The following is a 27,979-nucleotide window of genomic DNA, read 5'->3' as shown; positions in this document are numbered from 1 at the left end:
ATGCTCTCAGCCCCTATAACCATCATTCTAGTCCTTCTCTAGGAGCTTAACCATTTCATATACATCAACTAAGTTGACATGGCATCATTTCCATTAAAATTTTACCCTTGAGAGGAGGAGTAGGAAAATGAGAACATTGGTGGCAGGAAAGTTGCAGTGGTGAAAGGGGTTGTGTATTTTATGGCTGAAAACCAATTACAAACATGTTTGTAACCATGGTGCTTAAATAAATTTTACATAAAAATAAAAAGCGTAGACAATTGTTTTGAATAAATTTAGCCTTTTATAAAAAATTACCTTTTATTCTTTTTAAGTTACGCACATTTTGATCTATTAAGTAAAAAATTTTGCTAAAATAATCACTATTTTTATGATCTACTTTTCAAATTTTATTTTCCAATACTTATTTTGGCACCATGATTTTAAATACTGTTAATAATAGAGATTTAGCAAACAAGTGTTCCAACTTAAAACCCACTACACGACCAGCATCACCATCCCTCCACCAATGTTTAAGGTTTCTTTCTGTCCCCACCCTGCTTCCTTAGCAAATTTGTTTTTTGGAATGTAGTATAGTTTGGGTGATATGTTTTCATTAGTGTTGATTTTTACAGTTGTGCTGTACAGAGTTGTCTATCTCTACAGCATCAAAATGTCCAAACATTTCTTATGGTGCCTCCAGTTACCTCATCATTCCTGCCTCTCATTGCTTTGCATTCTCATTTCTGTAATTCAAGGCTATGAATAGTCTCTGATAAATAGAATACAAAATACCTTGTAGAGCCAAATCCGTTTTGAGAAATAGAAAAATGGAAAGTATTGCATTTCCTTACTTAGAACTATATTTTAATACTTTAGTAATAAAAACAGCCTGGTACTTATAGTAAGGATAGACTGTCAAAGAAATGGATTATAACTGAATGCGCAATAGTAAACCCCTAGATATATGGTCATTTAATTTATGGCAAAGAAGCAAGGTCCAATGAAGTGCAGTACGGATAGCCTCTTCAACAAATTGGTATTGGGAAAACTGAACAGCTATAGATCCCTAACAGTTGTTTAAAATCTGTTTGTGTATAAATCATTAAGAACTCTAAATGATGAGAACCTCTAGAAGGACTCTGCCCACTTTTGGAGTATTAGACTTTTACCCCAGTTTACTACTTTTCTCTTCTTCAGACCAAACCACGCAAACTTAATTAGCTAGGCCTACCTCCCAGTTAGAGGGGGAAATTAGGGAGACACCTAGACCAATCAGATGCAAGACTACTAGGTGGTAGGATAGGTACATAGGGGACCACATATTCTAGCAGCCCTGGGGGTGAAGGAAGTGGATATGGGAGATACAACATAAACAGAGGTGAAGGGAAGACAATATGGTGATGGGAATCCCCCCTGATGTCATGTAAATATTTAACTAAAATATTATTGTCAACATATGAGGATTTTTGAAAAAATTCTCTGATCTATGACAAAAATTTTTATTAGAAGAATAGAACACTCAGACTTGTGGGCAGATAGGAAGATGCAGACTCCTTTGTTCAAGTTTATAGATCCATATTTGTATGTGATACTGATACAGTGAGAGAGCAAGGGTGGCTGATGATGGAAGATAATAGCAGTAGAGATGGTAGAGAATAGCTTGGTATAGTAGAAGCCTATCTCAATGGACTCTATTAAATACACAGTTTTATGAAGAGAAAACTGCTTTATATTAAAATTGTGAAAATGTGAAAAAAAAAGAACTCTAAATGAGTACACTGCTAGTGAATTTAAAGCATAGTAGATACCTGTGAGTGTGATAGTTTACCAAATGCAGTTATTGGTTGCAGTAATACTATGATTAGTTTCTCCTTTGAATTGAGGAGCCAGTAGAAAGCTCTTTGTAAACTATTAGACTAGAACTTGGGACACCCTCAGTGAGACAGTGATTATTGTAATCTTGTATGTCATTCATAGCAGTTACTGAAAGACAAGAAAGGCCAGGTTCTAATATTTTGTATACAAAGCAATCTGGATGGATCTTAGGAATTAAGAGATTTTTCTAAACATTCCCAGTTTGTGTTTGAACAAACAATATTTTTACAGGCCTACAAGTTTCTAGTCATGAAATTAAAAGTATTCAGTGAAGTTAGTGTAAAATTAACTGAAGCTAATGAAATCTGTTTTCCTACTACTGTATTATTTATTAACATTGGTTTATACTGTTAAAGGTTACAAAGATGATATGTAATATTCTTAGAGAAAAGAAAAGCTATTTGTCTTTTCTAATAAATCCTAAAACTAAAATTAATGCAATAAGGAGCAGAACTTTATAAAATGATTCAGACTGCTTTTATGCATAATTTCCTAGTCCAAGAAACGTCAAATTTTTATTGGCTGGTAGAGATAGATAACTTGGTTTAATTTTTTCAGCATTCAACATCAGGTAAACATTCAGCACTGGAACTATATTATATGATTATTAAACAGGATGGTATTTTTTTGCTAAAATAAAGGTCTCTTTCATCATTATCTCAGTGTAGTTTCATATCCTTGACTCAATATTTTCTTCAAGTATGTCTATATATTTTATTAGTAAAATAATATTTCTATAAAATAAAACAAGCTATAAAGTGATATGGTAATAAATAGTTAATATAGTATCTGTCTTTATTTTCAGAATAGGATAGTTTATTATAAATTACTTTTGAGAAAATATTTATTGCTTTTTAAAAAAACTATTATTTTTTAAGTTCTAAATGATTGATCTTAACATTTTATCTTAATGGCAGTTCCATCAGTCAGATAGGAACAAACTAAATAATGGACTTAACATAAACACCATGCTTCCTAATAGCCAGAAAGTTATATTTCAAATAATACAATTTCTGTAGCATTTTCTGCTTTTTCATTTCTTGAAAGTATGAGTTAATGTTTGCTATGTTTTAGAAGAGCCTTTGAAAGCATTTAAAATATTAAGATAAGCTTTTCCCTCTCTAATTAGCATTTGCTAGTAAATGAACTTTATCTGTAATGAAATCTAGCTAGCACTTTTAATACAAATTTTTCTCCGAAGTTATTTTATAATGTAAGTTATTCTATTAAACTTAATGTTTTAAGGTGTTTTTTTCTGTAGGAAACTTCATTTTTTAAAACTTATTTAAGGCAATGATAAGAATTAATGAGAAACTCAGTCATGAATAACTTTGTAATTGTATCTCATGGCGATTCAATTAAAGAATTTATTTAAAAATTAACAATGACAAATGATGCTTTATAAAGATATGAGTGGGATATTTTAGGTAGTTCACCAACTTACATTTCTAAAACAATACTTTATTTTATTTGGTTTTGGGGCCACATTCAGTGACGCTCAGGGGTTACTCCTGGCTATGGACTCAGAATCTCCCCTGGCTTGGAGGACCATATGGGACACCGGGAGATCAAACTGTGGTTCGTCCTAGGTTAGCATGTGCAAGGCAGACGCCTTACCACTTGAGCCACCACTCTGACCCCTAAAACAATACTTTAATGGGATGAAGTCAGGACCATACCATAATTTTTACAATTGTATGCTTTGTTTTTTGTTTCTTTTCATTGAGAAATGTCCGCTTAGCTATACATGTTATATGTTATCTGCCAGAGGCACTTCATTACAAAAATTTGATTATCTTTAAATATGTAATGGTGGATAGTAGCTTCTGAAATTCTTTTCTTGTATTTGTTCCCTCCCTTTTAGAGCAAGCCGTGTATACCTTTGGGCTAGGACAGTTTGGTCAGCTGGGTCTTGGCACTTTTATATTTGAAACTTCAGAACCCAAAGCCATTGGGCATATTCACAATCAGAAAATACATTCTATTTCCTGTGGAGAAAATCACACAGCTTTGATAACAGGTATACATCAGAGTTTCGATTGTGCATTTATAGAATTGTGTATTTTTATTAGAAAAATATTTTGTGGAATTAATGCAAACATGGTAAAATTAATGACTGAGAAAATATGCCAGACTACAAAGTCTTTAGTTCTACATTCTAATATTTTCATTTCATTTAAGATTAAAGATTTGGAACCTCAAACTATATCAGTGATTAGTGCTGGCAGTGGTTTTATATCTTACATGGTAATAGACCTTAGTAGAAATCTAGGATAGTTTTTGTAATTATATCATTTTAAAGGCTTTAACTCTGCTCTTTCAGGCTAGAGGGAAAAATTTTATCAAGAATGATTTACTTTCTTGTTTTAGCTGACAGATTCAGACTGAGGAAATTCTTAGACTTTGCCCACTAGGAGGCGTTTTACATAAACACTGTTCCTCCACAGTGAAGGGAAAAGGAAAAAATGCATTCCCCAAATCACTAAGTAAATACTTGGGTTCTCCACATCCTCCACTCTCTAGTTTCTGCTTCATCTGGGCAGATGTTACTTTAGGCCTGCTTTTCAACGTCAGTAGCTAGGTACTTCTAATGTAAGGCTCAGTAAAGTTCTCCCCTCAAATCACAGTTTCACTTGCATATAGGTCATTGCTTTACCCCACTGTTTTAATTGCTTTGGAAACAAAGGTTCTATAATTTTATTGTTTCAAGTGGACATTCATATTATAATACTAAATAAAGTATTAAAATTCAAATCATACAGTATTTAAGATTTTATATACTGATATTTCTACATTCCCCCCTTTAAAAACAATCTACTACCATGGTAAATAATGATTAGGAATTAGTGAATATCAGGTATACTATCCTTTCTTTGACCCCCCCCCAACACTTGTTCATTTTTAAATATTAGTGTCCTTGTTAAATATAGTGTAAAGTAGAACTACATAGAACTTAAAGAGTTGGGGCCGGCACGGTGGTGCTAGAGGTAAGGTGTCTGCTTTGCCAGCGCTAGCCTAGGATGGACCACAGTTTGATCCCCCGGCATCCCATATGGCCCCCCAAGCCAGGAGTGACTCCTGAGTGCATAGCCAGGAGTAACCCCTGAGTGTCACTGGGTGTGGTCCAAAAACCAAAAAAAAAAAAAAAAGAATTTAAAGAGTTATTCCTTCATAGGTACAGAAGAATTATCAATCCTTTTACTGCAGGGCCTTAATCTGACTCTCACACCCTTTTGCTGCCATTTCCAAGTCTGAATTGCTATTGATGGTAATTGATTAAACATTTATAATACTTCACCTCCTGATGAAAGAAGTTCTAGCATATATTTGAATTTATTTTTGTTTGCCTTTTGGGGCCAAGAATCATCTTCAGGATATTATCATTTTGTTCTTGAACTAACGAGATAGAATTTAGTGAGTTATTAAACTTCTTCATAGTTCATTATTATTAATAGTAGATCATTATTAAAAGTTTTCTGGGGGCTGGAGTGGTGATGTTAGAGGTAAGGCATCTGCCTTGCAAGCCCTACCTTAGGACGGACCACAGTTCGATCCCCCAGCGTCCCATATGGTCTCCCCAAGCCAGGAGTGATTTCTGACTGCATGGCCAGGAGTAACCACTAAGTGTCAGCGGGTGTGCCCCCCCCAAAAAAAAAAAGTTTCCGGATACTGAAAATAAAACTAGGTGCTTAGAAAATTTTAATTTTTTTCGGCTAAAGGTAATTTAAAAAAGAAATCCTCAAAAATCTTTTTTTGGGAGTAGAGAGATGGCTCAAAAGGCACATGTTTTATTTACTTCAATGCCACTACTGTGTATATACCCTCACACACCACCAGGAGTAACCCTGGAGTACCATCAAGTTTGGCCCCCAAACATTTAAACAAGAAATCAAGGTCAGAAGCAGGAACATGTAGAAATTAGGGTAAGTGTACAGAGAGTTTAGATCTCATCTCAATCTATTCTCCCTTTTGTGTTTCAGACCTGTTGGTTGCCTTGTAGCATTTTTTATTGGGTTATATTTTCTCTTGATTCAGAGCCTTTGCATGAACTGCTGACTCTGCCTGGAAGATTCTTTCCGCCCTTGCACTAATCTCTTAATTGTCCTTTATGCCTTAGTTTAAAAACATTTCCTAATTCAGATACTAGAAGGACCTCTCTACTCTGCACCTATACTGTGCCATTTTCTTTCTTTCTGTTTGATACCTATTTATTTCCCTTGAGATGGATCTATGAAGGATGGGGGGACTTGAGAGAGGTTGAAGGTTTAGAATAGCTGCTGTGACAGCAGGTCAGACAAAGGTTAACTGGAGAGCAGTGACAAAATTACTTGTCACTAAGGGCCAAAAGTGGAGTACAATCCAGTATAGGTTTCTTCAGCAGCATTCCACAGGCTAAGCAGATTCCGTAAATGATACAACTGAATTGTAGCTCTCCACCAGCAGAGATTTATCTACAGTAGGGGACACATGATGTTTGCAGAGAGTTTTAATTATCACACTGATAGAGTTTTGGTGTTCAGTGGGCGTTTATTATAATGAGTCTCAACGATGGTGATAAACATCCTTTAATAAAAGGATAAAAATCACATTATCTGGACCTAAATGTTAATATTTACAAGATTGAGAACTCCTGTCTAATGAATTACCTAAGGAAAAAAGAAAATAGATTGTATTGGGATAGAGGAGGTGAGACTTCATCAACTCCTTCCCCTTAAGAAGACGATTTGTATCAGTACAGCTACTGTTCGAATTGCTGCTGTCCCACACAGTAACACATCTAACTTGGCTTCAGCTTCGCACACTACCAAGGACTTAGTTATTGATTCTTAGACTTTGTCTAATGTTTTATGTGATGGTGCAATGGATCCGGGTAAATTCAATGCAAAATTTTGTGACGGGAATAACAATTGTAAACAAATATATCTGCCTGTTTACAATCTGACCAGTATAATTTTCTTTTGTAATTTACTTTCTCTTCATTTTAGAACTTGGTCTTATGTATACTTTTGGAGATGGTCGACATGGAAAATTGGGACTTGGAATGGAGAATTTTACCAATCAGTTCAATCCTACTCTGTGCTCAAACTTTTTTAGATTTGTAGTTAAATTGGTAAGAGCTTCATACTTGGCCTTTTAAATTTTTCATTTCCTGTATTTGAGTCATTAATAATTTTATACAAAACAAGTACTTGTGTAATTTTATGAAAAACTATCATGGATATGTCTAATAAATGTAGTCATTTACTCAAAGTCAAATGCCAGGCACCATGCCTCTGTAAATCTACCACTTTCCTGATGTTCTTCCTTTAAAATCTTACTTCTTACCCTAATCTTAATCTTCAGCCTCATTCTCATGTTTCTCATAAAATCCAGAACTGTGCCATGCCTGGGAACTTTGTGTTGCTAGTAGTACCCAGTAGAGAGTCTTGCTCACAGTAATGTGAATATTTGCTGCGTTAGCTATTGCCAAGCCTCCCAAATCAGGCACAAGAGAAAATATACTAATAAATACAGTTTTAAAATGTTTTATTGAATAAATGCACAAGAGAAAATATACTAATAAATACAGTTTTAAAATGTTTTATTGAAAAAATGTTATTTGATTGTAAGGTATTGTTTCAGTGCCAGCCCTACCATGATCATATTGCCATTATTTCTAACATTTTCCAGTTAACATTTTCAAATTTCTGTTTATGTGGTGGTGAGAATATCACTTGAAATTTGTTCTCTGAAGACTCAGTACCTTATGCAGTAGAAGACTTTCAGTTTTTGATTTGACATTTTAGTTAATACCTCACTCTCTATAAAATAAGTATCAAAATAAAAATATCCAGTGATAAGTAAACTGCCAAATCCTCATTTGTAAAAGTTAATAGTCTCATAAAGAAAATGATTTTAAAAATTATAAACAAAGGGTCATAGTTATAGAACAGGGGGTGGTGCTTGCCTTGTTCCTAGCCAGCCCTGGTTCAATCCTCAGCAACACATATGGTGTTTCTCTGAGTCCACTACGATTGATTCCTGAGTGCAAAGTCAGTAATAACTCCTGAGCACTGCTTGCTTGTTATAGCCTTATAGAAAGTGATACACTGCTATTCATTGAAACACTCAGTATAATAGCTAAGAATTAGAATCAACAGAGATATCCAACAACAGACAAGTGGGTCATGAAGATTTGGTAACATACATACATACAGATATATACATATATATACCTATATATAGACACACACAATGGAATACTACATAGCTTTAAGGAATGATGTGATTATGCAATTTGAAGCAATATGGATAAACTGGAAGACATTATTATGTTAAATGAAGTAAGCCAGAAGAAGAGGGATAAATACAGAATGATATCACTTATATGTGGTATTTAAAATAACTGCATGAAGAAATACAATGGTCCAAGTGGGAGTTGTCTCGAACACCCTTGGCCCCAGAGTATAACAAGGTGAAGGAAATAAACTTAGTGGAAGAGGAGAAACACCAATATGAAAAGATGGGGTCCAGGGACCAAGCAGTCTCAGGTAAATTGGTAGAGATTAAAAAAAGACAGAACTACGTATTCAAGCCAAAGTCAACAGTAGAATCAAGAGACCCAAATTCTAATCTAAGGGGTCTAATCTTAGGGTTTTTTTTGTTTGTTGTTTGTTTGTTTGTTTTGGTTACACCTGGTGACACTCAGGGATCACTCGTGGCTATGCACTCAGAAATTGCTCTGGCTTGGGGGACTGTATGGGATGCCAGGGGATCGAACCACAGTCCATCCTAGGTCAGCTGTGTGCAAGGCAAATGCCCTACCACTGTGCTACTGCTCCAGCTCTAACGATCTAAACTTTATATGTGCTTGTTATACTGGCATACTGGAGGGCAAAGGGTGGTGGTTGGGATACACTCTGGAAACATGGTGGAGTGAGGATGACACTGGTGGTGGGATTGTTCCTGATTCACTGCATATTGAAAACCAACTATGAAGGACGTTGTAAATCACAGTGGTTTTAATGAAACAAAAATATTTAAGTGATAAACAAAAACTTGTACATTTTTAACTTTGAAATACTAGGAAGGAAAGGTTCAATGTATGATATTCCTATACCAAATGTAGAACTTGGAACAAGTTGTTAAAATTCTGTATTGTGAATATTTTTAGCATTTTATTAAAATATATTTCAAATTTTACAAATATTGATTTTATTTTCCCATCATTATGTTTTTATTTTGCTGTAATAATTATTTACATTAAACTTAAAAATATATTGATGTAGAGAAAAAGGCCTAGTTATTTTGGAGACTGATTTACTCATGAGTCACTATTTTTCCAAGTAGATTTTTAAGTTTTTTATACTGTACCCAGATTCAAATAATACTTTCTAAATTGCAAGAAATATAATGTGCTATTTTTTCTGTATATAGTATTAACTTGAAAAGCAGAATGACAAGATAGACAGTTTGAGAGTGTTTAGGCAGTTAGAAAGTCTATAAGTAGCTGAAAATCATTATAACAAAGTGTTTGAAGCCAATATTGATTGATTAATTTATCTTTGAATTTATATTGCAGGTTGCTTGTGGCGGATGTCACATGCTAGTCTTTGCCTCTCCACGACTTAACATGTCAAGAGAAATGTCTTGTAAACTTAAGGATTCTTTCATATTTTTAGCAAATTCTCAACCTAGTGATGATCTGATTTCAACAAATTCTCTCTCGCTGAACAGAACTTGTTCAGCACGTTTACGTCGAAGAGAAAGGGTATGTGTGACTTTTCTCTCTTTAATGTTATTGTCAGGCACTGCAGAGAAAATTAGAATTTAAAAATCCTATGTACACTGTGCACTGTTCAAAATACCATGTACACTGTACTTGCACATGGCCAACCCAGATTCCATCCCCAGCTTCCCATATAGTTCCCTGGGCACCAGGGAACACAGAGCCAGAAAAGGCCCCTGAGTAGTGTGACCCACCTAAATAAACCAAAAAATAAATAAATAAAACAACTAAAAACAAATAATACCATTTAAATTTTTCATGTTTTTATTGGTTCACCATTAGTTATCATTGTTAACAGAATTTCAAAGGTTTAACTATGCACCCTTATTTATGTATAAAAATACCTCCCCTGCTACCAAAGTTTCAGTGCCATCCCACCACCAAAGGACTTCTCTATTCATTTCTTCTCTCCCTTCCCTTCATAATCACCATAATTTTCATAGTATCCAGGAGTTAGTTTTGTTTTGTTGGCATTTCTTTTCTTTTAATAAAATTTTAATTGAATCACTGTGAAATAGTTCCAAAGTTGTTTATAATTGAGTGTCATTTATACAATGTCTAGCATCCAGCCCTTCACCAGTGCACATTCCTGCCACCAATGTCCCCAGTTTCCCTCCCACGCTCTCTTCTGCCTGCCTCTGTGGCAGGCATTTCTCTCTCTCTCTCTCTCTCTCTCTCTCTCTCTCTCTCTCTCTCTCTCTCTCTCTCTCTCTGTCTCTTTTTTTTTAGACACTGTGGTTTGCAATATGACTATTTGAATGGTTATCATATATATCTCTTGCCTTCTTTTTATCACTCAAATCATTTCCATCTCTCATTGTCATAGTAGATCCATTTTTGCCCTGACTGCAATCCTTTGTCTTTGTGGTCCTCCTGGCCCTCATCTGGGTTGTCTTGGGCGTTATTACTATACTATCCTTAAAAAAGATTTTTTAAGCCGAGTTAAGCTGTTAGACACAAATATTAGGAAATTCAAATTATTGTGTATAATCTTTGCTTATGTGCAGTGGTACTTCTCTATCATCTCAGATTGAGGATTAAATTATTTTATCAGCTGTATGTAGATTGACTTCTACTTTTTACCTTTTAGTTATAAATTATGAGGTTATGAATTAGAAATTGACATAGAAAACAAAAAAAGAGATTAAAATTTCTGTTTTGGAGAGAAAAAAATTTCTGTTAAATTTATATATTCTTGCCCTGTACTTTAAAATTGTCTTTTAAAAACATTATTATTTTTTATTTAGGCACCATGATTTACAACGTTTTTCATAGTTGAGTTTCAGGTATACAATTTTTCAACACTTATATTTTTACCAGTGTTCGTTTCCCTCCATAAATCTCTCCCATTTCCTTCTACTCCCCAACCTACCTCCTTGTTATCGCATTTTCAAGTTTTGTGGGGTTTTTTTTTGTGGTTTGGATCTCCAGTTTTGATTTTCCTTGGTTCTAAGGTTCAGATATATTGGTACACAACACCTCATTACCATCATTGTGCCTGGAACCTCTGGTCCTGCCACTGTTGCTTTCCAGGGAAAGTGAAAGCAAAGCATTAAAGGGAGGCGGTCCCTAGATTACCTTAGAACCCAGACTAGAGAATTAAGGATAGAGAAGAAAGAGAGAAAGCAAGAAATGGGTGGAGAGTCAAATTTTTGTTTCAAGATTCTTTTATTTATTTTTAATAGGCACTATTTCTGACAGTGCTTGGAGGCCACCAGAGTTAAACCAGTGGTACTGTGGGAAGAAGTAGGGTGGAGGGGGTGTTGTACTGTGTTTCAAACCCATTGTCTCACACATACAAGGCATGCTCATTTTGAGCCATACTGAAACCCAACTACAGTCATTTTTATAATCACAGTGTTTAAATAAAGATATTATTTAAAAAATAAACTACTTTTTAAAAATATAGATGGGAGCTGATAGCAGAGATATAGAGCTAACACTAGAAGACTGAAATAATACAGAGCACCAGTAAACTCTTTGCTACTCCAGCTGTTATCTTTTGTAATAGGGCTCTGACCAGGCCCATGTTTGCCTCCTTCCTGAATAGTCCTGAAATCCCATTTAAACATAAACAGCCACAGTCTTCCTACAGCTTCTCCCTACTTCATGTGGCTACACCATTCTTGAGTGGTCTCCTGAGACATTGACACAGCAGCCAACTTTATTTGTGTTGGGACCACCAGGGTGGATGTGGCTGACTTGGTCTGGCATTGGAACCTTGTTTAGCATCTCGATCATTGGTTATGCCAGGTACCCATCCCATAAGCAGCAGCTCTTCTATGCCATTCTTGACTTTGCACTGTCTGAGGCCATAGGGCTTTTCTGTTTCATGGTTGCTTTTCTCATCCTCTTTAACCTCTGAGGCTTCCTGGGGGTCACTTTACCGCCCTGCTGCTTTGACTACAGGCCACATCTTATGCAGAAGTGTGCTGAACTTTAATTATTAAACATGACATTTCTCTAAACAATAACTTTTTGAAATAATAATAAAATGATAGGTTTTAAAGAAATTACTTTTTTAAAAAATAATGCTTTTCAAGAATGTTTTATTTAAACTATTGAGATTTACAAATTTATTCATAGTTGGGTTTTAGACATAAAATTTCAGGACCAATCCCATAACTGGTGTCAACCTCTTTTTAGCAATTTCAAAGAGTGCATTCCATGCCACAACCCCTTTCCCCAGCCTGCCAGCATAACAGACCCATTTTAATTTTGGTTGTTAAAGTTTGTGTCTCATGATTTGATTTAAAATTTTACTTTAAGGTTCAAACTTTATTCCTCCTGATATAAAGATAGTAAGTTTGGCTTTTTATTACAGAAAATTATGGAATCATTAAGAAATAATTTATGTATTTAAAGAAAAGTGAGAATACATACACATACGCACATATACTTTTCTCTGTCATGTAAAAGAGGCTTCCAAATTGACAGCTGATAACAACTTAGCATAAAGACAACAGAAAAAAACATTTTTTTCAGTGGGGGCCCTCCCAAATAATGCTTAGGGTACTTTGGGGCCATTCCCAGTGACACTTAGTCAACTAGACATAATGTCATGACCAAGCAGTGCAGCTTTATTTGATCCAGGCAGTGCTGGGTACATTCATTTGTGCTTCAGGGACCATGTGGTAGGCACTAGGGATTGAACCCAGTGCTTTGCACAAGCAAGTCATGCCCCCATTGGCCCCTGAGCTATTTCCCCAGCCCCAAACACAAAAATTTTGAGTCAGTGGGAATTATTTAAAAACTAGTATTATAGAGTATTAGAAGAATTTGAAGGTTTTTTGTCAAATATGTTAACCAACCATGGGATAGTCTATGACAATATTAAATACATAATGTCATCTAACCTTTTATCTTGCTTACTTTTGAAGGAAAGATCCCCAGAATCTCCAGATCCTATGACACAAGTGCTCCCTCTGAGTGAAGACACTGTCTCAACACTCATGTCTTTGTCACGTGGTGAAAATCCTTTCAATCTGCCTCCAAGTACTTCGCAAGATAAAATCATATCAGACAAACAGGATTCCATGCCACCAGAGGAACTAGGTAATATTCTATATTCTTCCTGCTCTCAGGAAACATAATACTTCCTATATTTTACACTTATCTATCTCCTTAAAATCCAGAGGCAATTTGATTAAATAAGTAGGAGTTTTCTATTTTATTTTTTATAAATAACAAGAAGCAAGGTATAGTTGTGAATGAGGTTTTTAAATTTCTCTTCTATTCCATTTGCATATAGAAAAGCCATGGAAGGAGCCATACCTATAGTACAATGGATAGAATATTGGCCTTGCACATGGCTGACCTAGGTTGGATTCTTGGCATCTCATATGGTCCCTGAGCCTGCCAGGAGTAATTCCTACATGCAGAAATAGGAATAACCCATGAGCAGCACTGGTTGTGACCCCAAAACAAACGTTAAACAGAAAAGCCATGAATTTATGTACATTGAATTTATAGCCTGCCACTTTACTGTACAAGTCTATTGTTTTTAGAAACTTTTTGTAAATTAGTTAAGATTTCTAGGCATAGTATCATGTCTTCTATTTATAGTGAGAGTTTGATTTATTTCTTGGTCTGGATGCCCTAAATATTACTTGCTTGCCTGATTCCTTATCACCAGGACTTTCAATGCTATATTGAAAAGCAGTGGTGACAGTAGATGACCTCACCTCCTTTCTCTTGTTCTTGATTTAGAGGGAAAGCTCTTAGTTTTTCACCATTCAGAATAATGTTTCCAGTGGGCTTATGGCAGTGTTTTTTTTAACTATGTTGAAAAAAGTTCCTTCAAACCTCATTTTATAGAGTACTTTTTATCATAACGGAGTGTTAGGAGCTAGAACGTTACTACAGTAGGTAGGGCATTTACCTTGTACACGGTCGACCTGGATTCGATCCACTTCATCTTATATGGTCCCCCTGAGCCCACCAGGAGTGATCCCTGGGTGCAGAGCCAGGAGCCAGATGATTTGCATATGATGTGAATTTTATTCATTATTTTTATTTTTCCTTGTGTTGATATGGTATATTAAATTGACTTCATCCTTGGGATGAATCCTACTTGGTTATTGTGCATGAATCTGGAGAATATCATGTTGATTGAAGTTAGGAGAGGGGCCTATACAATCTCTCTCATATGTGGGATATAAAGAAATCTGGTAGGGGAATAATGCATAAAGGAATTCATAAAGGAGAGTAAATAAAGTAAAAAGATTACCATAGGGGAGAATAATGGAGGTGAAGGGTGGGGTGGGCACTGCAGTGATGGTGAGGAAAGTGACACTCTGGTGGAAGGTACTGGAAGTTTTATATATGAAACCATATCAAACAGTTCTGTAAACCAGGGTGTGTAAAATGAAATTAAAAAAATATATATGGGGCCGGAAAGATAACATGGAGGTAAGGTGTTTGCCTTTAATGCAGAAGGTCATTGGTTTGAATCCCAGCATCCCATATGGTCCCCCAAGCCTGCAAGGAGCAATTTCTGAGCGTGGAGCCAGGAGTGACCCCTGAGCGCTGCCGGGTGTGACTCAAAACCCAAAACCCCACAAAAATAATAAAAATAAATAAATAAATAAAATAAGGAAAAATACCAAGAGATTGAATGACTTGCCTATTGCTAATCAGCTTATAAATGAAATGTACAAGATTTGAATGCCAGTCTTCTTGGGTACATGTGAAGTTTTGCATTTATGTGATAAAACATAATAACTTAGAGTATGGAGTATGGAATTAACTGATTTGAGGCCAGATTTCAGTTCTGACATTTATTGAACAGGCTTCAGGAAAACTGTCATTTCTTTAAACAAAGGTTTTTTTAAATTTAATAGTAAGTTTTATTTAGTAATACTTTAGAGAGTGTTTGGGACAATTAAATGAGATCAGTTATATATAAAATAATTAACACTGGACCTAGCTTTTCTAGAAACCTCATAGTATAATTATTGTTATTAATTCTACTGCTAAATATGTTTTAAAATATAATCTCAACTCTTATTAAAGTCTTTTCTAAACAGCATTTATATCTTGGTATCTTAGATATGCATGTGTGTATATGTATATGTGTATATATACACACACAAATACATATGTATGTTACTGCAGGGTGTGTACTTGATGGGTCAAGATAAGAAGCAAGGACTGGGAGAAAAGAGTAGTAGGTTTAGAATTAAAAATATAACCTTAGCATCAGATTAAAAATTATGGTGTGGATATTTTTAGTATCATTAGGATCAGGAACCTAGTCTAAAAGTTGAAGTAAGAGTGGCCAGGGAAATAACTTAAAGAGCTGAGAGCATGCTTGCTGTTCAGGGCTCAGACATGGCTAAAGAAGAGATGGATGGTAAACTACCCCCAGTATATGCACATCTGGAGGATGTGGTTCATGAGGGGCCCTTGGCGATTGACTGTAGCAGAGTTATATGCCTGGGCAGCACTTATCTCAAAGAATAGTGTTGACCTTTTCTTAAGAACAGAATAGCTCTTAATATCATCAGTGTAAAGATAAACTTCCAAAAACTATGCTTTCCAAAAATAAGCTCTCTGTAAATTCTCAGTATGAATGAATTCTGTTCAAGTTGTCTTTTGCTTTTAATTGAAATCTGGTTTTCTGTTTTCTTTGAATCTTTCAGATTATGTACCTGCAGAGAAAGAGCCAGATAGTTGTTCCACAGCTGATTTAGAAAGCCTTGGAGAAACTACTGATATCTTAAACATGGTAATGGTTTTCTTTGACTTTTATCTCATCATGTACTTGTGTGTATACTTCCAGTATTTTATGTGTATAAAATTTATTTATTTGTTTGTTGGATTGTTTTTGGTCACACTGGCAGAAATCAGAACTTACTCCTGGCTTTGTCCTCAAGGATCACTCCTAACAAGGCTGGCTTGGGAGAATATATGGGATGCTGGGGTTTGAACCTGGGTTGTCTGGATACAATCTCTATGGCCCTTGTTTTTTTTAAAATCCATTTTATTTGTAAAATAGATTACATAGTAAAATTTAATTTGATTCTCACATCTTTACACCTGAATTAATCATATTTCTCTCTGAACTATTTTTATATTAATTCTAATTATAATTAGAGTATATAGTCTTTATTCTTCCTAGAATATATATTTTTAATTTATTTCAGACACATGTGATGAGCACAAATGCTGATGACAAGTCATACAAGTTATCACCAATTCAAAAGCAAAAGGTAAGTTATGAGTAGTTCTTTTTATTATAGTGGGTGAGAACAGTTTAAACTAATTTTTCCCCTGAAAGTTTTCCGGAAAGAACACAAAAAAGGTAAGAATTCACATACTTTAGATTTAAAATTAGAATATAATGTGAGTAACCTCCATTTGGGTTTATCCATTTGATATATATTTTCTGTGGTGTGAGAATGACAAAATTTCGCTGGCACTTTTTTCTCTTTGGAGCAGCTAACAAGCCATAATAGCAATATAGTTTCTTAGCCTGAAGGCAAAGATGATTATTGTAATTCTTAATATGGGAAAGGCTACTGCTTATTAGAATAAATTTTAAATTTTGATTAAATCATATTTTTGATGAATTATTTACACTAGTTAATAATGATTTTTCAATGAGTTATTTTGGTCTTAATGAGTGATACTTTTCCTAGCTCTAAACACTTGTGATTTGATAAAAAATAATTGATAATTGCCTTTCCGGTGTTTCAGATGACCTTTTGTACATCAAAGAATTGATAGCACCAAACCAATATTAAATATTTGGAAATGAGTCTGAGATTAACATAGGTTATAAAGAATGAAAATAAATGACAAAAAGAAGGAATAGTCCATAGTTTTCACAGCCCTGAATAGCAAGTCCCTTGATTTTCCTGTCTTTAAGAACCACTGGTGTGGTCAAAAGATGGAGTATTTGGGAATTAGAAAAATTAATTTAATAAATGTAAATTGAGTAAAATGGCTAGAGAAAATATTTCATTTATATTTCTTGTCTTTACAATCTTAATAAGCCAGAAATTCTTTTTTAAAATATGGAACGCTGGGGGCCGGGCGGTGGCGCTCGAGGTAAGGTGCCTGCCTTACCTGCGCTAGCCTAGGAGACGGACCGCGGGTTCGATCCCCCGGCGTCCCATATGGTCCCCCAAGCCAGGAGCGACTTCTGAGCGCATAGCCAGGAGTAACCCCTGAGCGTCACCGGGTGTGGCCCAAAAACCAAAAAAAAAAAAAAAAAAAAATATGGAACGCTTCACGAATTTGTGTATCATTCTTGTGCAGGGGCCATGCTAATCTTCTCTGTATCGTTCCAATTTTAGTATATGTGCTGCTGAAGCGAGCACCAGAAATTATTTTTTTAATTCATTTTATTACTGTACCTTTCCCTTTTTTCTCACTGATTTCTAGTGAGACATGAATGGAATAAATAAAGGAAGCTTATTATTTAATTACAATCATTAGTATAGTTAGTTAAGGTTATAAAATTTTCTGATGGGGCATATATGTTTATATCAGTTTTTGTTTATTAATATATTTAAGCATCATGGATACAAACATGTTTGTAGTTGGGTTTCAGTCATAAAAAAGTACACCCCCTTGGGGCCAGAATATAGCATGAAGGTAAGGCGTTTGCCTTTCATGCAGAAGGTCAGTGGTTCGAATCCCGGCATCCCATATGGTCCCCCGAGCCTGCCAGCAGCGATTTCTGAGTGTGGAGCCAGGAGTAACCCCTAAGCGCTGCCGGTGTGACCCAAAAACAAAACAAAACAAAACGAAAAGTACACCCCCCTTCACAAGTACAACCTTCCCACCACCAATGCTCCCAGTCTCCTTCCTTCCCCACTCCCTGCTGTATTTGAGGCATTCTATTTCTCCCACACACTACCATTGTCATGATAGTTGTTAGTGTAGTTATTTTTCTGACTGCACTCACCATTCTTTGTGATAAGCTTCATATCATGGCTGGTCCCTCCTGCCCTCATCTCTATTATCATACATATTATCTCTATATCATCTCTGTTATCATGGGTATTATCATACTGTCTTTTATTTTTCTTAAATTCCATAGATGAGTGAGACTTTTTGTCTCTCTCTCCCTCTGATTCATTTCACTCAGCATAATAATTTCCATGTCCATCCATCTATAAGGAAAATTTTGACTCAATGTTCCTGAAAGCTGCATAGTATTCCAGATGCACCACAGTTTTTTTAACCACTAATCTGTTGAAGGACATCTGGGTTGTTTCCAGATTCTGGCTATTGTAAATAGAGCTGTGATGAACAGAGGGCATTTTGTACTGTGTTTTTATGTTCCTAGGTTATATCCCTAGGAATGGTATAGCTGGATCCTATGGGAGCTCAATTTCCAGGTTTTTTTGAGAAATCTGCATATTGTTTTTCATAAAGGCTGGACTGTGACATTCTCACCAGCAGTGAATGAGAGTGCCTTTCTCCCAACATCCCCGCCAGCACTGATTGTTCTTGTAAGTTAGAGCCATTAAAGTACAAGAGAATCTAAAGTATAAAAATGTATTCTAGTCCTCATTAATTTAACCTCTCTTATAATGTGAGTCACAGTTAGTAACAGCATTTGTTTTGAATGTGGGGAATGCTGTCCTAATGCAGTTGTGGAAACTCAGTGAATGTTGACTACTTAATGATTGATTATATTTTCAAGCAAAATCCTTCCTGTTTTTCCTTCATTTTACTCTTAGATTCTGGGCTTTCCCCCATCTAAGAAGCTTATACTTTTCAAGGGGAATTAAGGCACATGATTTTAAAAATCACTAATGATAGTAGGCCTCTGTTTCTCTTAGGATTCTTGAAATAATCGTGACTTTTTAAGGAATATGTCCTAGAAAAAAAAAACAGAAAAAGAAAGCACTCCTTTTAAAATAATACATGTTTTTTTAATTTTATATAGTCCTAAGTAGATGTCGTATATGACCAAATCCAATGAATAAAAAAGATACAATATTTCAGTTAATTTTTAACCTCTCTTAATTCCTGTAGTGGAAAATGACATCATTCTAGGCTATCACAATAATTTCTTCACAATAAAATTTATTTTTCAGGTTTTACTAGAGACCAAAGTTGTCAAATAGTTTAAGTCATTATCTTATATAATGTAATCAGACAATAATTTTGTTTTGTCTGATTTTATCCAGCCATAAATTTAGGTTTTTATTGTTGTATACTGCTTAATTTTAATGTTAAATTTCATTGTTTTTATAAAAAATATTTTCCTGAAGTATTTTTATATGGTTCTTTCTTCATTGCAAATTATAATTACATCATAAATAGATAAAAAGAAGAGGTCAGAAATTTAAAGATTTTGTTCTGAATAAAATGCATTTTTAGTTTATATATAAAATGTAGTTTTCATTTAAAATTTTTTCTTTGAGAAATAAGCTACTTGTTTTATTTTTTAAAGATTTTAGTTTTCTTTTGGGAACTTTTTAGAATCAAAAACTCTTTATAATCAAATATCAATGAAAGTTTAACAAAATGATAGAGAAAATACAAAAATACTGAATTAATTGTATGCAAGAAAACTGTATGTTTTTAACAATTTTGATAAATTGATATGGAACTGTTTAAGAATTAACATTAAGAATAAGGACAGCCCAAATATTGGTGTACTATCTGCGATGACATATTTATGGAAGGCAGTAAAAATTTGGAAGCTAAACACAGAGGTACATTATTACTAAATGCTACACATATATACTTACACGGTAGCATTAATTATCTCCAAATAAACCAATTGTGAGTAAATGTCTTTTAAAATTGAACATTTTCATCCTCTAATAAAATAGATTAGTATTTTTGAAGTAGAGAAGTTACTATTTTAAGCTAATACTAGTATGATAATTACTTCAACAAATTTACAGAAAGAAGGAACAGATGAGATTCAGCAAAGCAGTGATACTGAAAATGATGATAGTACTGAATATGAAAGTCAAGAGATGACCCCAAGTAAAGGGAGCTTGTTTAAACAACTTCTGGCAGCAGGAGCATTCAAGATGTCAATATCTGCATCTGTGGAAGAATTTTCAGATGAGGAAGTAGGTGATGATCACCTAGACCAATCTGGGGTGCATTCTGACACTGATGCACAGATTTTGGATAAAGATCCATTTACACCAGCAATTGGGAGTCACTTTACTCCATTTGATAGAAAGGAAGGATCAGAGAAAGGTGGTGAAGAAAACAGTGATACTAGTTCAGATACCAAAGAAACAGTCTCTGAGCAAGAAAGTGAGCAGACTGAATTGCTAAGTTTTATGAAGAAAGACAGTTTGAGTTTTGAAAATATCAATACACTTATTGGTGGTTTACTAAAGATAGACTTAAATACCAAAGACGAAGAAAATATAGACTTTCCCTCAGAAGGTCAATTGAGCAAGCAAGATGTGATTGTTGGCAGTGAAGGGAAATCTGTAGAGGAGCCAGAATGTCACTTGAAAGGTGAAGCTGAAATCCAGATGGGCATACTTGATGTCTTCAAGCAGCCTGAGTCAATAGGATTTAGAAGTGAAGAGAAAAATGATGAAGTGGAAACTGATGCAAGCATGTGGGCTATCAGTAACTCCCCTGAACACACCCTTGAAGAGTCTGAACTTAAACTGTGCACATACATGGCAAGATATCATTTTAAGTTTGAATGTTTATCAAATATTCCAGAAGAGCAGGAGCTATCACACGATTCTGAGGAAGCTGGAATAGATGAGCAAAAGATAGACAATGTCAAAACATTGGAGGACTCTGAAGAAAAAGATGAGGAGACAGATATCTTGTCAAATGACATTTCAGAGAGAGCTGAGGTGAGTGAAGGTGGAGAAAAGTCGAAGGGAGAAATAGAGAATGTGCCCAAGGGAATCTGTAAGGGGGGTTATTCAGGAGTAGAACAGAAGCAAACTAAGAAGGGAGGGGAGGAGAAAGACAGGGCGAGAAAAATAGAGAGTTTAGATAAGATAGAGAAAAACCTAGAAGAGGAGAAAGATTCAGAGCACATTGAAAAAATGCAAAATCATCAAGAGGAAGGAAACAAAGGGGTGGAGGAAGAAGAGGAGGATGGAGAAGAGGGAGAGGTGCAGAGGGAGAAAGAGGGGGAAGAAGAGAAAGGGAAGGGACATGAGCAAATTGAAGAGGTAGAAAGGTGGGAGGAGGAGGTAGAAGAGGAAGATGGAGAGGAGGAAGGAGAGAGGGATGAGGAAATTGAAGAGGAAGAGGGAGAAGGGTGGGATGAAGAGGAAGGGGAGGGGGTTGAAGAAAATGAAGAGGAAGGAGAAAGGTGGAAGGAAGATATAGAAGAGGAAGGAGAGGAGGAAGAGGAGGATAAGAAACAAATAAAAGAGGAAGAGGGAAAAGAGAAAGAGGAAGAAGAGGCAGTCAAAGGAAAAAGGGGAGATAAAGGAAAGAGGGGTGAGGAGGAAGGAAAGGGAAAGAAAGAGAAAGAAGAAGAGGGGAAAGATGAGGATGAGAGAGAGTGGGAAGAGGATGGAGAATGGGAAGAGGAAGAGATAGAAGGGGAGGAGGAGGAAGGAGAAGAGGATTTAGAAGCAATGGAGGAAGAAGCAGAGGAAGAGGAATGGGAGGAGACAGAAGAGGAGGAGGGAGAGGAAAGAGAAGGGGAGGAACAAGATGGGGAAGAGGGTAAGGAGGAAGAAGGAGGCAAGAAAAAAGGAAGGGAGAAGGATGGAGAGGGAAAGGAAGAGGGAGAAGAGAGGAGAGAAGAAGCATGCAGTGAGGAAGAGGAAAGAAGATACCAAGAGACAGGTGGTAAGGTGAGTGAAAGACAGGGAAGACAGAATGAAGGAAAAGAGTCCCACAAAGTGAGCAAAATCAAAGTATCTGTAAAATATGTCACAGATAAAGCATATGCAAAAAAATGTATTACTAAGACTAGGGGAAAGGGGAAAGACCATCAAGTACAGAGGTTCAAAATGCCAGTGCAGTCAGAAGTTTTAGAAAGTAAGCCGCCAGGTGCAAAAAAATTTTGGAATGATATATTACCCCATTATTTGGAACTGAAGTAGCAAACTTGAAATACGTGATTGACCGAATTGTTTGGTCACCTTACATATTAGAGGTGCTCAGTATTTTTTACCAAAATGATTTTATGTCACTATTACTTACCTACAGTATAATAATGATGATAAAGACAAAACAATATGCTGGCAATTTTGGATCCTCTTAAACTTTTATGTTGGTATATTTCCCTCCCCTCAAATTATAAATCTCTAACAAAATACATCAGAGACTTAAAGCATATAGTCAGTAGACATATTCCTCACTGAAGACTAATTTAGAAAAGAGGATCACTACTCTTAGTATTTGTATATAGAAAACAATCCATTTAAAAGTGGCACAGATCCTGGGATGGGGCGATAGTACAATGGGTAGGGCAGTTGCCTTACTTACAGTTGACCCTGGTTTTATTCCTAGTACCCCATATGCTCTTCTGAGCCCTGCTGGAGTAATTCCTGTGTGTAGAACCAAAAGTAATAGTAACCCCTGAGCATCACTGGATGTGGCCAAAAAATATATCAGGAGGCACAGATCTTTATGGGCTGTTAAGGCATCTAATTTTATAAATATCTTAGTGTTATTTTTCATGTTGTGAAAATAATAACTGTGTGCAAGGGAGAGTTGGGTTCAGAGCTTAGATCTCAATAAGATGTTTTCTTTGAATTGCTATCTAGGTTATGAGAATATAGCAAAGGTAATAGAGATTATAACTTAAACATACATTTTAGAAGTATATAAAACTGTAAACATTTATTGGCTAGGGAGAAGCACCTCACTGAATCTCAATCTCTCACCTTTAAAGGGAATTAGGTCACAAGCTTCTTAAGAACTTCTTTAATTTGGACAACAGAATTACTCAATTGTATTTTTATTCTAAATTTTTTAAGAAAGAAAAGTTTTACTTTAAAATTAACCAGGTTTTATAAAAATATTCTTATTTACTTTGAAAGATAGTTTTAAAGTCTTTTGTCTTCTGTATTTCTAAGCTATCATTTTCAACCTTTATCTGCTCTGTGAGAAATTTTCTTCCCATATCTGTAATGTACCTTCTATATTCATCATTAACTGTTCTATAATTCTTTGCTCTTGTCAAAATATTTCAAATAAAATAAAAAATAAGTAGATATAGTAATAGTTTGTGAAAAGAGATACTATAAGATATTGAATTTTAAAAGAGGTTAGATTTTTAATGTTATAATACAATGAATTTATTTTACTGTTGCTTAATTACAGCTTTTCAACTGATTTCCTTCTCTAGTCTTTTCCACAACACGGGGGTGAGAAATTTCTTAGACTTTCTTTCATAAATGAGGGTTTTCATGGTAAATATGTACAGTCTCTTAGTGAGAATGAATATGAAGTAGGATATAAAATGAAGAAATTCCTAGAAGTAATTGTAAATTTTGATTTAGATGTAAGATATCTGGTAGTTTCCCCAGATTATCTAGATATGCCAATTTAGTATTGTGGGGATTTACCATATTCTACAACATTTACCAAGTTCGAGAATACTGAGATAAAAATGTCAGTACAGGGGGCCAGAGCGATAGCATAGTGGGTACAGCACTTACTTGGCATGCAGCAACCCAGGTTCAATCCCTGGCATCCCATATGGTCCCCTGAGCACACCAGAAGTGATTCCTGAGTTCCGAGCCAGGAGTAACCCCTGAGCACCACCTGGTATAATCCAAAAACCAAAAGAAAAATATTAAAAACATTGGTGCAGGGTTAGACATTGTATAGCGAGTATTATCATACAGTCTCCTCAGTTTGATCAATGGCACCATATATTGTTCCCCAGTCCCCACCAGGAGCAACCTCTGAGCACAGAGCCAGGTGTAAGCTTGAGCACAGCTAGGTATAGAAAAAGATCGATATATACACATCTAAATATATATATTTTAGGTTTTTAAGGCCACACCCATTTGATGCTCAGGGGTTACTCTTGGCCAAGCACTCAGAAATTGCCCCTGACTTGGGGGGAATATATGGGACGCCGGGGGGATCGAACTGTGGTCCTTCCTTGGCTAGTGCTTGCAAGGCAGACACCTAACCTCTAGCGCCACCTCACCGGCCCCCACATATATATTTTTATATATAATTTTCAGTGGTAGAGCTAAAATTGTGGTTATTTAAAAAGTAAACTTAGGAATGATTAAGATTTAAATGAAGTTTAAAAAAAGAGGTGGGGCCAGAGTGGTGGCAAGCGCTAGCCTAGGATGGACTGCATTTTGATTCCCCGGCGTCCCATATGGTCCCCCCAAGCCAGGAGTGATTTCTGAGTGCATAGCCAGGAGTAGCTCCTGAACGTCAAAAAGAAAAAAAAAGGTTAAAAACTCTTAAATTGAAGTTATTAATGGTAGCAGTATGGGTATTTGTTTTTTGAATTTATAATCAGCCCACAATGCTCAAATTTTGAAATATGCTCATCATAGTATTTGAATGGGTATATATAAACCTACTATTTATTTCCCTGGCTTATGAAAAACATTTTTACCATTTTTAAAAGTGGTAATCCATGCAGGCACAGTATCCTGGTCAAAAGAGCAATAGCTTAGTTATTTTGAGACCTTAATTAATACTTGAATAACTAGATTGGGATAACTGGTTACTTCACTGTCCTCATCTATTGGAAGTCCAAGCTTTTATTGTAGCTTATCAGTGATCATTTCTTAGGAAGTATGAGTTGGATATAGAATTTATAGAGTTAGTTTCAAATGAGAACTCTGGGTGAAAAATACTTTTAAGATAAGCCACAATTAAGCATCACAGAAGCATCTACTGCTGCTGAACAGCCACATTCAAGGTGAGTGCAATTGAAATATTAGCTGTTATTTCACTTGAGAGATACCATTTGCTGTATACACATTTCTAAAATACACTGCTACAATGGTGGAAGGGGCTGTATTTTTTAATTTATGTCCATCTCTCATTCTATTCATTAAATGTGATATTATCATCTCAGCACCTGACACATAATTTTATATGTGTATATATACATATATATGTATATATAATATGTGATAAATATTATCACTTCAACAAATTGATATACCAAGCACTAAAAATAGCAGAAATAACCCCAAAAGTGAGGGCTGCTTATACAGTAATCATCTGCCTCTGTTTCTTACCTCTCAGAGATTTTAGAATAGGAATAGATTTCTTAAAAGAATGCCAGCTAGCTAAAAGAGTTTTGTGACTCTGCCAGAATTATTTGCTTCCCAATATTCTTGGTTATGACTTCCCAAATATGAAAATGGGAGCTATAACAATTTTCACGATCTATAAACAAATCTATGTCTTGTTTTCATTAAAGTCCTTAATTAAAAAGAAGAAAAATGATTTTTTTGCCTTGGCTACTCAGATGATAAGATATAGTCTGATCTCAAATAACTCTTGGTTATTTCTATGAACTACCTAAAGTTTACCATTACAATAGAGTCCTTAAGGAGAGGCACTTCAGCTGTCCTGGAGAAAGGCTAGGACAGGCTGCCAAGCAGTCATGGTGAAAGGAGAACTGACTCACAAGAAGTAAAACCTAAAAGGGAGGGTTGGCTGGGAGATGGCACAGCAGGTAAAGAACTTGCCTTGCAAGTGGCCAGCCTGAGTTTGATCCTCAACACACTATGTGGTACCCCAAATCCCACCGGAATTGATCCCTGATCACAGAGCTAGAAGTAATCCCTGTGCACTGCTGTTTCTGTGCCCCTCTCACACATAAGTGAATGGTGAGGGATGTAGATTTTCCATGCTGATAGATCCACAGGAAAGTTTTGGTATGACTGCAGCTTATTTGGAATAGCATTTGGTTCTGGGTAGAAAAGCAAATGGCTTTTATGTTCTAAAAGATGTGAAACAAATGGTGAAAAGGCAGGTCTGTAGCATAGTAATAGGGCACAGGCTATGATTTATGAGACCCCAGAAAAAAGAAGTGAGATTATCATGTTTGGTTTTGTAACTCCCTTCTTGTAGCATTAGAGATTGTGGATGCAGACTTAGTACATCAAAGACTGAAGAGGGCCAGGACTAGGGTAGTTATGATGGAGAAGTAAGGACAGAATTGGACGATTTAGTAGAGGTGTAACTTGGAGGGAGAGAAAAAGCCAAGCTTTTTTGATTCTGGCCTGGTGGACTAGGTGGAAAGAGATCTGAGAACACGAATAGGAACAGGTTTGGGAGACTAAAGTTTGTTGGTTTATCAGGATGTTCAGTAGGCAGGCACATGTCTGGGTCAGGAGCTCAGGGAGATTGCTAAGTATCACCAGCTTATTTATGTAGTAAAGTACAAAGAGTTGAATGTGAGTTAGCACTCTGTGAAGAGAAGTGAAACAAAAATTCAGGGAAACATCAGTAGGTAAGAGAGGTAAGAGAGGTTGAAAAGGTCAGAAGGCATTCTTAGAAAAGAGGCTACCCCACCAAGAAAGAAGAGTGGGCAGTGGAGAGCTGCAGTGGATAGCTGCAGTGAGGGCCTGGAAGAGGCCTAGCTGAAGGCTGGGGTTGAGTGAATTCCATGAATTTTGCTTTGTAGAGAAATACAAACATTGAACTTAGAAAAAAGAGTAATATATAGTACAAATTTATTGAATTTTTCTAGAATGGGACATTCTGGTATAAAGGTCTCAAGATTCTTGAATTTTGATAGTCTTCAAACTAACACATTGAGAATGAAATCACTTCTGTGTAAATATATACTGTTTGCCCATGTTCTTTTTTTTTCTTTTTTTTTAAATTTTGATCTACACCTAGCTGTGCACAGCAGAATTATTTTTTGGGGGTGCTGTGCAGGGGATTGTTTGGGGTGCCAGGGATCGAACCTGGTCATCTGTTTGAAAGGCAAAGGCCCTACTTGCTTTACTGTCTTTCCAGATCTGCCTGTGTTTCCTCTGTAAATGCTTAAAATTTGCTACAATTTGAAGTAGTTCTTGCTAATATTTTATGGACAGACTGTAAAGTACAATAGCATCTTGTTCAGATCATGAGTGGAAAAGTACTTGAGTCTTTGCACATAGTGCTGTTACCATGCTACTCATGCCTCAGTGATTTCTGGTATAGTTAAAACATGAATTTACATGTTAACTAGTCTTGCCCTAAAATATTAAAATTTAAAATGAATTTAAAATGCACATACACTTTTGCACATGATGTGACTTCTAGTTTTATGCTCTATTAATCCATTTGGAAAACATTTTCTGCCCACTGTGACATTGAAGCATGTCATACATCCAGATTGGTAACCTAAATTTACACTTCATAGTCTTTATATCGTCTTAGAAAATTCTTTTGACAGTTGATACATGCACAGTAAAGTATATATTTCACACATGAATTGCTGGAAACTTTCCAAAATGCTATGGCTATAATCAACATTTAGATTTAGGAAATACCCAGTGTTGACATCCCAGAAGTTAGTTCCCTTTTCTCCACTTCCAATCATTTCCCATCATACCAGTGTGACTACTAAGTCCTAGGCCGAATTCAGATCAAATGCACTAGTTTCGACTGCAGTGTAATTATATTCTGAAGCAAATAAACCTCTGGGAAAATATTTAGTTAATGTTCCTTATTAGAAATATGGGCTAGTGAGACAGTACAGCAGTTAGGCACCTGTTTTGCATGTGGTCAAACATATTGTCCCTGGCATTACATATGCTCCTCTGAGCTCCACCAAAAGTTATCCCCGAGTACAATCAAGTTTGACATAAAAAAAAAGGCAAGCAGACTGGCAAGAAAGACAGATCACATTTCCCTGAATCAGACCAAAGCCTGCAGCTCCCTCTGCTATGTCTGCCAGTGAAATAAAGGTCCTTTTATGGGTGTCAGGCTCATTAACTACTTTTC

The 27,979-nt window shown here is 35.7% G+C and overlaps 1 protein-coding gene, 1 non-coding gene and 1 pseudogene across 2 annotated transcripts in view; 2 read left to right on the top strand and 1 right to left on the bottom strand.

The window, feature by feature from the left end:
• The window catches only part of RPGR (retinitis pigmentosa GTPase regulator), a 62,168-nt gene that overhangs the window by 19,619 nt on the left and 14,570 nt on the right, over positions 1–27,979 (top strand). The window contains exons 8-13 of the mRNA XM_049767113.1: positions 3,722–3,877; positions 6,843–6,967; positions 9,419–9,607; positions 13,006–13,180; positions 15,769–15,854; positions 16,273–16,338. Of these exons, the coding sequence (XP_049623070.1) occupies positions 3,722–3,877; positions 6,843–6,967; positions 9,419–9,607; positions 13,006–13,180; positions 15,769–15,854; positions 16,273–16,338 (797 nt within the window). The remainder of the gene's footprint in view (positions 1–3,721; positions 3,878–6,842; positions 6,968–9,418; positions 9,608–13,005; positions 13,181–15,768; positions 15,855–16,272; positions 16,339–27,979) is intronic.
• On the top strand, positions 9,706–11,990 carry LOC125999361 (ATP synthase F(0) complex subunit C1, mitochondrial-like; annotated as a pseudogene).
• On the bottom strand, positions 17,345–17,451 carry LOC126000137 (U6 spliceosomal RNA). Its single transcript, XR_007492501.1, has one exon. It is a non-coding gene; the product is annotated as a U6 spliceosomal RNA (small nuclear RNA).

This window comes from Suncus etruscus, chromosome X, assembly GCF_024139225.1.
Source record: "Suncus etruscus isolate mSunEtr1 chromosome X, mSunEtr1.pri.cur, whole genome shotgun sequence".
Taxonomy (NCBI): domain Eukaryota; kingdom Metazoa; phylum Chordata; class Mammalia; order Eulipotyphla; family Soricidae; genus Suncus; species Suncus etruscus.
Note: the sequence above shows the minus strand (reverse complement) of the source record. Positions and strands in the feature narration are given on the sequence as shown.